Source organism: Dipodomys spectabilis, unplaced genomic scaffold, assembly GCF_019054845.1.
Source record: "Dipodomys spectabilis isolate Male_0828 unplaced genomic scaffold, ASM1905484v1 ptg000017l, whole genome shotgun sequence".
Taxonomy (NCBI): Eukaryota; Metazoa; Chordata; class Mammalia; order Rodentia; family Heteromyidae; genus Dipodomys; species Dipodomys spectabilis.
Window position 1 is genome coordinate 11,061,449 of NW_024870694.1, and position 10,161 is coordinate 11,071,609.

General features: G+C 49.1%; 1 protein-coding gene across 4 annotated transcripts in view; it reads right to left on the reverse strand.

Moving 5' to 3' along the window:
* The window catches only part of Bdh1 (3-hydroxybutyrate dehydrogenase 1), a 32,315-nt gene extending 24,634 nt beyond the window's left edge, over window positions 1-7,681 (reverse strand). For 2 of the 4 annotated variants that reach the window (XM_042668261.1, XM_042668275.1), the window contains exons 1-2: window positions 7,460-7,681; window positions 2,116-2,223 (exon numbers count right to left, since the gene is read on the reverse strand). In XM_042668261.1, coding sequence (XP_042524195.1) covers window positions 2,116-2,201 — 86 coding nt within the window. In that variant the 5' untranslated portion in view covers window positions 2,202-2,223; window positions 7,460-7,681. Of the gene's footprint in view, window positions 1-2,115; window positions 2,224-5,230; window positions 5,250-7,459 lie in introns of those variants that run through there. The other 2 variants (XM_042668270.1, XM_042668279.1) reach the window with 2 other exon arrangements.
* Between the last annotated feature and the right edge of the window lie 2,480 nt (window positions 7,682-10,161).

Below are 10,161 nucleotides of genomic sequence, written 5' to 3' on the forward strand. Positions count from 1 at the left end.
CTTTTGAACCATGTTTTTCCATGTTTATGAACCAGTTGCTAACAACCAAAAAAAGCAAAAGATGTACATATATATACAAAGCAAGAAGTCACATGGTAACTCCATGTGCAGCAAACAGAGCAAAACCAGAGCCAGCAGACCTATGTAAAGCATGGCCTGGTTCTTGACAAACTCCAAAGCAACCTTCCTGCCTAGGCTTATAGACACAGAATCCTGTGATGAGTCTTGAGGGCTTAAACAACAACAACAACAAAAAGAGGTAACTAAAAGTGGACTCAAAGCAAACAAACAACAAGCCTTTCAACAGCTAGGTCTGACCCTGCAGTGGCCCCTTCCTTCATGAAGGGTCCTTTCCAATTCCTGTCACATGGAGACCATGGGGCACTGAAATTCTGTCTCCAAGTTGAGCCTGCTCTGTGCAAAGCTGTTTGAGCAAGTACTGTGAAAAGTCTAAATGCACAGTCTTCTAAAGGTATTGGCTGACTCAATGCAGTTTTCTAAAGGTACTGGCTGATACAGAAAATATCAGCTTCCGCCAGGCACTGGTGGCTCACACCTGTAATCCTAGCTACTCAGGAGGCTGAGAGCTGAGGATCACGGTTCAAAGCCAGTCTGAGCAGGAAAGTCCGTGAAACTCTTACCTCCAATAAACCACCAGAAAACCAGAAGTGGTGCTGTGGCTCAAGTCATAGAGCACTAGCCTTGAGCTGAAGAGATGAGGGACAGCACTCAGGCCCAGAGTTCATGAATGATGACAAAAAAAGAAAAAGAAAAAGGAAAAAGAAAATATCAGCTTCCTAGTTGTTGGGACTCTGAATTTGTCAACATTCAGTTTCACTCTCCTCAAATGGAACAGGAAAGAAAAGGTCTATATCAGATTTTCCTTGCTTAAGCTCCAAAAGAGAAAATTCTTGAGAAGCTAAGGCAGAAAGATCATTTGAGCCAGTAGTCCCAAACCAGCAAAAGTCCAGAAAGGAAGAAAGGGAGTTGGGAAGAAATAAAAGAAATAAAAGGAGGGAGGAGGAATACAGGGAGGGAAGAAGGATAGAAAGGGGAAGAGGGAGGGCTGGGAAGGTGGCTCAGTGGTAGAGTGCTTGCCTTGCATGCATGAGGCCCTGGGTTCGATTCCTCAGTACCACATAAGCCAAAAAATCCAGAAGTGGCGCTGTGGCTCAAGTGGTAGAGTGCTAGCCTTGAGCTGAAGAGCTGAGGGACAGTGCCCAGGCCCAGAGTTCAGGCCCCATGACCGACAAAATAAATAAATAAAAAAGAAAGGGAAGGAGGGAGGAAGAGAAAGGAAAATAATTCTACCTATTTAATGCTTCTACTAGATAACACCAACAATCTCAGTTGAAGTCTCATGGCATTTTGATTACCTGGTTTCATGTATAAAATGTAAAAAGATCAAAGAAATGGACCACATCAATCATGTGCCCCTGGATGTGATGGGATGGGATGGGGAAGTCACACCTTACTTCTGAGTATTTCTTACCAAACATGCACACCTGGATATTTTGGGGGGCTGGGGTGCAGTAAAAGGATTTAACTCAGGGCTGTGCACTTGCTAAGCAGGAGTTCTACCACTGGAGCCATGACTCTGGTTCTAAACTTGTATCTAAACACAAGGAAATAACACATAAACTCCATAAACTCTGAGATATATTCCTTAGAATAAATGACTGGCAGGCTGGAAGACTGAACAAAAAAAGACTAAAGAAATGTTGCTGTTCGGAAGAGATATTCCAATCCAATGCACTGTAGGATTGTGAATGGTAGAGCAGTTAGTGAAATTACTAGGTCTTTATTTGCATTGGTTAACAGTATTGTACTGATGGTAATGTCCTAATGGGATCACTAAGCTATGATTTTGTACACTGAAAACTAGGTGGAGGGATCCCATCATTCTATTGTGACAATTTCAGTATAACTCTAAAGCTATTTCAAAACTTTAAAGAGGGATTTTAAAGCCATGAAAGCTATTCTTCGCCCCATGAGCCCTGGGAAAGTGTGTCTTCTGATGACAACTCTGGGAGCTGGCAGGAGTTGAAGCATCTTTGATGGTCAGGACCAGGTGGGGAAAGCATGACTCAAGCCACGCCCACTCCAGCTGCTTACCTCATTCCATTTTCTCTACCACAGATACTTGTGGCTTTTCCTGGGAGTTGTGACAGGGGTCTGGAGAGGCAGGCAGCCAACATCATGGTCTACTTCCTGCTGGTGATTCTAAAACACAAATGTTCACTGGTATTATTACCTGTGGCATTGAGGGGTTTAGTCAAGAGTAGTCATTTTTCTTCCAGGTTGTTAAAGTCAAATGGCTGAATCTACCAGACCCAGTGCTGCTCCTGGTACCAGTTAGACCCCTCCTGCACCTCTCCACCAACTACAACCTTCTTTAATAGGAAGTCAGAAGCCAGGGGATTTGGAAACCTGGGTTCTGGCTGTGGTTGTGCCACGAACTCACTGACTCACTGTGCAATCCTGGATCAGAACAGTAATCTTCAAACCAGCCTGGCAGAAACCACCACCCTAAAGGGATTATGACTCAATACATCCGTTCTCTTGTCAGGATTCTCATACCTAGCAAAACATTATCATAGTGACCTGGGCATGGGCTCTCACTCCTGTTGTGTCCACAGGCCTCTCTCTATACACAGTATTGGCAGCCCTACACACCATTAGCTCTGTGCGCCCCAACTCTGCCCTGCTGTGCTTAACAGTGACACCTGCTGGCCAAAGACTAAGGAAGCTGTTGTTCTTTTCCTGAACAAGGTGCTTATAGCCTCTTTGCACACTGTAAATACTGTAGTTAGACGGATTTTGACAGTATTAAGACCTTGCCTGGAAGGTACTCTTCCCCAGTCCAAAACTAACTGATAACCAGACATCTGGTCAATAGGTCTGTGTGCTAGTCTATTTTCTATGTGTTTTGTTTTGTTGTGTTGTGTTGTGCATGTGTGCTCATGCTAGGGCTTGAACTCAGGGCCTTATGATTGCTCTACCCACCTGTTCATGGATAGTGCTCTGTTAAGTGATGCCTCCAGTCTGACATAGCTCGTTATTTACAGATGAAATCTCAGACTATCCTGAAAGTCTCAGCTTCCTGAGTAGCTAATATTAGACAGGAGCCACAGGTCTCTGTTTTTTGTTTCACTGAAAGATTTATGACTGGGCAACTTCCAAAAAGAAAAGAGGCTTATTTTGGCTCACCATTCAGGTTCAGAATTGTCTTCTTTCTATATATAGTACCTATCTTACCCTCCAAAATTATTTTATTTTCCTTACTAGACATAAGTTTATGAGGCTAGAGGTCTTGCTCATCTTACTTACCACTGAATTCTCAGTACCCAGAATAATCTTGCTACAAAGCGGGTATCCAGAGAGCCTCTGGAATATAGATGATGAGCTGGGTGAGCTTCTCTAGGGGACCATGGGGATGGGAAATCAACCTGTGGCTCAAACAGAAGCACCTACTAACAGCAGCAGAACAATCCCAGATGGGCCCTCTATGGAAGGCTAGGACCTACACTAGTCCTGATTCTTTTTACCCATTGTTATATACTGAATAGCTAGCTCAGAACACACATCTCTACTTTCTCTCTCCAGGACTGAAGTCCAGACTTTCAAATGCAGCTGTCCGAACAAAAAAAAAAGTCCTTTTCATCCCTTAGCTCAATGCCTATGGCAGAAAATGCTTCAACGTAAGAGACATTATGCCGGGGGCCAGTGGTTCATGCCTGTAATCCTAGCTACTCAGGAGGCTGAGATCTGAGGATCAAGTTCAAAGCCACTTTGGGTAGGAAAGTCTGAGAGATTCTTATCTCCAATAAACCATCAGAAAAACCGGAAGTGGTTCTGTGGCTCAAGTGGTAGAGCACTCGCCTTGAGCTGAAGAGTGCAGGGACAGCACTCAGGCCCAGAGTTCAAGCCCCACAAAAGAGAGAGAGAGAGAGAGAGAGAGAGAGAGAGAGAGAGAGAGAGAGAGAGAGAGAGAGAGAGACTACTAGAGCTGTCAAAATTGCCAGAATTACAACCCCCAGATCAAGCAGGCATTGCACTCCTAGAAGAATGGTGCTTGCCTACCAAAATCAAGACCAACCACTAAACCTCCAGCCTACGTTCCTAGTCTGTTCTGGCCACCACAGTGAATTCTCATAGTTTTAAATGATCATCTCCAGACCAGCCATATCCCCAAACACTAGATATACAAGTGTCCCTTTGAAAAATTAATAGGTATCTTGAATTTAACTTGTTCAAATGGAGACTTTGATAGATCCACATCTACATCTTCCTTCTTCCACTTTCCACAGTCCAAGTGCTAGCAAACTCTACTGACTCCACAATATATCTAGGATCCTCTGCTACCACTGTATTCTAAGCCTCACCCCTTTTTGTCCAGATTATTGCAATAGCCTCCAACTAGGCTCCTTGCTTCTATCAGTATCTCTGTGCAGGCTGCTCACCACAGTCTGTGTGACTCCCGCACCAAATACATGCAGAATAAACAAAGATTTCCCACAAGGTCCTATGCAATCTAGTGCCACCATCTCTGACCTCATACCCTTCTTCCTCACTGCACCTCTGTCACAGTGGCCTTCTTGCTGTCCTTGGAACATTCCAGGCCAGCTCCTGCTTCAGAGTGTCTGTCCTGTCCCCTCTCCCTGGCACACTCTTCACCCATTATCTTCAGGGTTCATTTTCTCACCTCAGTCTTTTATTTAGAGGTTTGTTCTCACCTCCAGGTCATCCCATCAGTCCACACTCTCCTGGAGATTTTTCTTTCCATCCTACTTCCTTCTTCCTCCTTGGCACTTACCATTATAACATTCTATACATTAACACATTAGACTTATTTATCTTATTTGCTTTTAGTCCCACTAGAAGTCAAGCTCTTAGGCTGGGAATGTAGCTTAGTGGCAGAGTGCTTGCCTGGCATGCATTAAGCCATGGGTTCAATTCCTCAGTACCACATAAACAGAAAAAGCCAGAAGTAGCACTGTGTCTGAAGTGGTAGAGTGCTACCCTTGAACAGAAAAAAACAGCTCAGGGACAGTACCCAGGTCCTGAGTTCAAGCCCCAGGACTGGCCAAAAAAAAAAAGCTCTGTAAGAAAGGGGATTTTTTGTCAATTTTGTTCATCCCAACATCAAGAACAAAGCCTTGTATACCATAGGCATGTAATATTTAAATTAAGAGAGTTTTAAGCAGAGTAGTACCATAATCAGACTTACCCTTTAATAAATCTCATGGGAAATAATACATGGAGGATGGACAAAAGTGGGCGACAGATCAGAAGCTGTGGCAGGGACACAGTGTACAGCCACACAGAGTGGACACCGCACAACTTCAGTGAAATATGAAAAGTTACTGTGCGATGATGGACAGAGAGGCTGCTTGCCATCTATGGAGATAAATGGAACTGGTCAGAGTCTGATTTTATTTTAAAGGTAAAGCTTATATTGCTTACAGACAGATCGAATGAGGCATGTGAAAGAGGAGTCAAAGGTGTCTCTTAACAGTTTGGAACTACATATAAAACACGACATGAGTATAACGGAAGCATTTCAGAGCCTTTCATTCATATATGCTTAATATATTTCAAAAGCTGGCCTTCCTAGCCTCACTTCGTCTCCTCTCCCTCTCTTTCTCTCTCTCCTTTCACACATTCTCTCTCCTTCTTCTCCCTATATGACCCAGGATGGCCTCCAAGTCCCCATCCTCCTGCCTCCAGCTCCCAAGTGCCTGCATTCCAGGTATGTACCCAATTCCACAAGTCCTGTGCCTCCTGACTCCCATGCCTTAGCATCCTCTTCCAAATCTCATTTCTGCTTCTAAGATCTAAGGGGACACAAATACCCCTCGTTCAAGCTTTTTCATAATTTAAAAAGAAATCGACTTTCACCCCAAAGAGCTTCCTTCTGCGCACTCGCCCAGTCGGGGTATGCCTGTGGGGATATTTCTGGTGATTATGCACCCAAGCTCCACCAACGCCCCCCCCTCCATTCCCCCACACCAACGGGCAGACCCGCGTGGCGACGCACCGCCTTCTGCGTCTAGGGAACACGTGCTGAGAGAGCGCTAGAGCCGCGCTCACTTCCAAGCCCTGCCTGCTCGCGTGCGTGTCTGTGCACGCCGGGCCTCGCTGGGTAGAACGCAGGGCGGCGCGCGCCGCAGGCCCTGGCACTAGCGGGCCTGCCGGGAAATCCGCACCTCAAAGCAGGAACCGCGGGGGGCGGCCAGACGGTGACTCCACACCGGCTGACTAGGGGCAGGCTTTGGCTGACTGGCTGGAAAAACTCGCGCTGCGTCTAACGCCGGCACCCTCCTCCCCCCGCGTCAGCGGCAGCGCGCTGCAAGCCGCGAGGGGCTCCATCCGGGTGCTAGGACTCATGCGCTCTCGGCGCGCCCCGGCACGCAAAGCATACTGAGGGGTCGGGGGGGGGGGGGGGTAGACGTCCAAGCTGCGCAGGCGCCACTCCGCTCCACGCCGCGCCCGTGGGCCGCGCAGCCAATGGCTGCGCCGCGGTCCCCTCCAGCGGGCGGGAGGGCGGGCGCCGAAGGGGGCTCGGCCACGGCTCCGCTCCCATTGGCGGAGGCGGCACCACCCTGACAAAGCCCCACTGTCCTCACCGCCGCGCCGCGGTGGCGGCCAGCCGGGCCGAGCCCGGGCCCACCACCAGCCCCGAATCCCCTCGCTGACTCCCGAGTCAACACCCGGCCAGATCCTCTTCCTCCTCCTCCTTCTCTTCCTCCTCCTCCTCCGGCAGGCCAGCCTGGCTCGTGTTCCAGCGGCTGGACTCGCGGCCTGACCGCTGTCCAGCATCCCTTCCCGAGCGCAGCCTGCGGAGAGGAGGCATTTCCCCGCGTTCCCCGCCCCGGGGACACAGCATCGCCGAGAACGCGCGGGGAGGAGGAGGAGGCTGCGGGACGGGAGCCGGGAGACTGGTTGGGAAGGTAGCAGTGCCGGGGCGGGAGACGGGACAACAGGACTATTGGTTTCCAGCCCTGCTTGGCCAGGGACGACGAGGTGACCTTGGGCCGGTCCCCTCCCTTGTGGGGGCCACGGTTCCCTTTGGTCAAATCGAGTCATCCAGGAACGGCGAGTCCCGGGGATTACACCCGGGAGTCCCCGGTCGGGAGCTCAACCTGTGGCCTCACGGGGAGCACTATTTTCAGAAGACTGATACCACCCCCCACCCTGACCTTGCTCCCACAGGTGCGAACGGAGGAGCGGGGACGAGAGAAAACCAACCACCCGGGGCCGAGCCAGCTCAGCCTAAAATGATCCATCTTTCGGCTCCGGCTCCGCCGCGGCCCCAGGGCTGGCCTGCGGGACCCGATGCCCCTTCCCCACCCAAATCCCGGAAACCGGGCTCCGAGGCCGCCCAGAGCCCAACCAAACTGAGGCCAGGGCGTTGGCGCATCCCACCCGAGCTCAGAGAAGCTGACCCTCCGCTTACCCCACACCGGATGGGCAGGGGGCTCCGCGGCGGGGGGTAGGGGAGGGGACTCGGCTGGCGCGAAGCTCCTACCCTGGCACTGCTCAGGCCTGGCGTGGGGGTGATGCTGGCAGCTTCCTTCTCGAATCCCCTCTACGACCCCTAAACCCGCGTCCTCCAGCGTCTGGCACCCGGATGCACCCACACACTTCGGTGTGCGCGCTCGAGCTGCGCCGGGCGGGGCCCGACGGCCGGCGGCGTGGAGGCGGAGTGAGCTCCCGGGCCGCCCCCTTCTGCCTTCGGCCCCCAGCCTGGCGCTGGTCCCACCGAGGGCTCCCCCAAAACGCTCCCCGGAGGTTAACCTACGCAGGACCACGTGTCTGCGTCCAAGCCGGGAGCGGATTTCTGCCACCTCTCTCCTAGACCAGGGTAGGGCCAAGGGCCCGGCAGGTTCCCGCGCCCCGGGACGCCCTGGGGCTGCGGAAGGGAGCAGGTGCGGCTCCAGGAAGTGGGGCTCCCAGGTCTTTTTCATTTGCTGTCTTTAGAGCTCCTTAAGGTTGGCTGGTAGGTTGGCGGATGTTTAAATTTCTTCTGATCAGATGAATTTTATTTATTAAAGATTTGCTCCTAAGAGTCTTTTTTTTTCTTTTTTAAAGTCGTAATCAGCACGAAGCCTGGTGGTGGCTCACGCCTGTAATCCTAACTACTCAAGAGGCTGGGGTTTTAGGATCGTGGTTTAAAGGCTACCCAGACAGTAAAGTCCATAAGACTCTTACCTCCAATTAATCACCAAAAACAAACCAGAAAGGGAGCTATGGTTCAAGTGGTAAAGCATTAGCTTTGAGGGGCAAACGGGGGGGGGGGGTGGAGCGCCCAGATCCTGAGCTCAAGCCTCAGTTTAAGCACCTCTCCTCAAAAAAAAGAAAAGAAAAGAAAAGCCAGAATAGTGGAACTTCCCAGGGCATTTCCAATATAAGTCTGTGCACAAGCGGCCTTTCAAGTTCCCCTCCCACCTCACTACTCCAAGCCACCGGTTTCCAGGATGAGAAACCTGCTGAGCAGAGTAGAGCAGTTATCAGGGCCAATTCCTGGCAGAGGTGCGTTCAGGTAAATTGTGAAAGGAAGGAATGGAGAAAAGAGATTAACTAGATTCAAATGCAAAGAAGTGGGCAGGGGGTATTAAACCTGTTGCTTCTTAAGGGTTGAGGCTTTTCTTCTTTATGCCCAACTCCTCTAGCAGCTAGAGCTTTGAAGACCAGGGATTATGAAAGGAGTTTGCACTCTATTCTCTGTACTCTTTTCACAGTCTCAACCTAGAAGAGGTAGTTCAGAGCACTCACCCTGCCTCTACATTACACTACATTAATAGCGATAAATAACTACTGAGTCATTTTGAGATATATATGGCTAGAAAAGCACTTAGAGGGAGAATTGATCTTTCCACACAGGAAAACAAAAAAACAAGTAGATCCTCTTTGGACTGAGAATTTAGTGGAGATATAGTTCTATTTATTGAAGACAAAGGGCAAATGACTTCATTGAGGTTCTAGCAGACACTCTCAGTGGCCAGGTTCACATCCTAGTTTTGCTATGTAACCAACCACATTAAAGTGTAACCCAAAGCACCTTGTTTCAGCTGAACCCCCTGCTGAGAATTTCTCTGCCACTGCCCCTGGGTTCCATGCAGGAACACACTGAGTAAACTCTGGGACTCGGGACTAAAACCTAGAAGCACAAGGGAGCCAACACCTCTAGGAATGACTTCTGATCAATAGCAGTCCCAAGTGGTGGTAGACAAACAGACTAGTCTTCCATTCTTCTGACCAGCATTCTAAGATGGTTCTCTGTGTACATCCTAAAGCGAAGGTGCCAGGGGGCCTGTGGGAGTATCCAGAACCCTTGGATTGCCTCTCTTGTTCCCTCCTCCATTGGACTCCTTCCAGTTCTCCAATCCTATTGCTTGGATTTATTATGCAGCTTTTAAATGACTGGCTGTGAATGACATTTTCACCATGCTCAGAACATGAGTGTAATCCCCCTTACCAAAAGAATATTCTGTCCAACCTTCTCAGACCATATAAACTATGGAATTCCAAATCATATAAACCCCCAAGATTTTCACACATTCTTGGAGAGATCAAGCCACACAGTGCTGTTCTCTCTGCCTTGGTGGGACTGACCCAAATGTCACCCACCAGACCCTTACTGCCCTTTAGTGGCAGGGCTTATGCAGGTCTTCAGGGATCTCTGAAGTGTGGTCAAGCCATCTCTCCCGAGAACCTCTTACAGGAAAGTACAACTCAAACCGACTAAACTTTATATCCACACACCCTACTTCAATGCAAAGCAAACAGACTTTGATAATTAGGTTCTAAATAAAACTGGAACTCACTAAGTGGCTAATGTACCTTGTCTATCAAATGTATTCCCAGTGAGATTTGTTCTAATTTTTGCTTTGCTTTTAGATATTATAGAAAAGAAAACATCTCCTTCAACAATAAATCCAGTGATTCATGGAAACACTGTTGTCTTGATCTTATTTTAACCATATGAAACAGATTAATTCCCAGAATAAGCGGCCTGTATACAAGTCCTGGATCCCATAACCAGGAGAAATGGCTGGCTGAAGAATGGGGTCAGGTGGAATCCTACAAAGGGGTTCTCAGCCCCACCCCCGATCGCTTTTCTCCCCTAGATTCTAGATTCTCCCCTAGTTCTGGAGA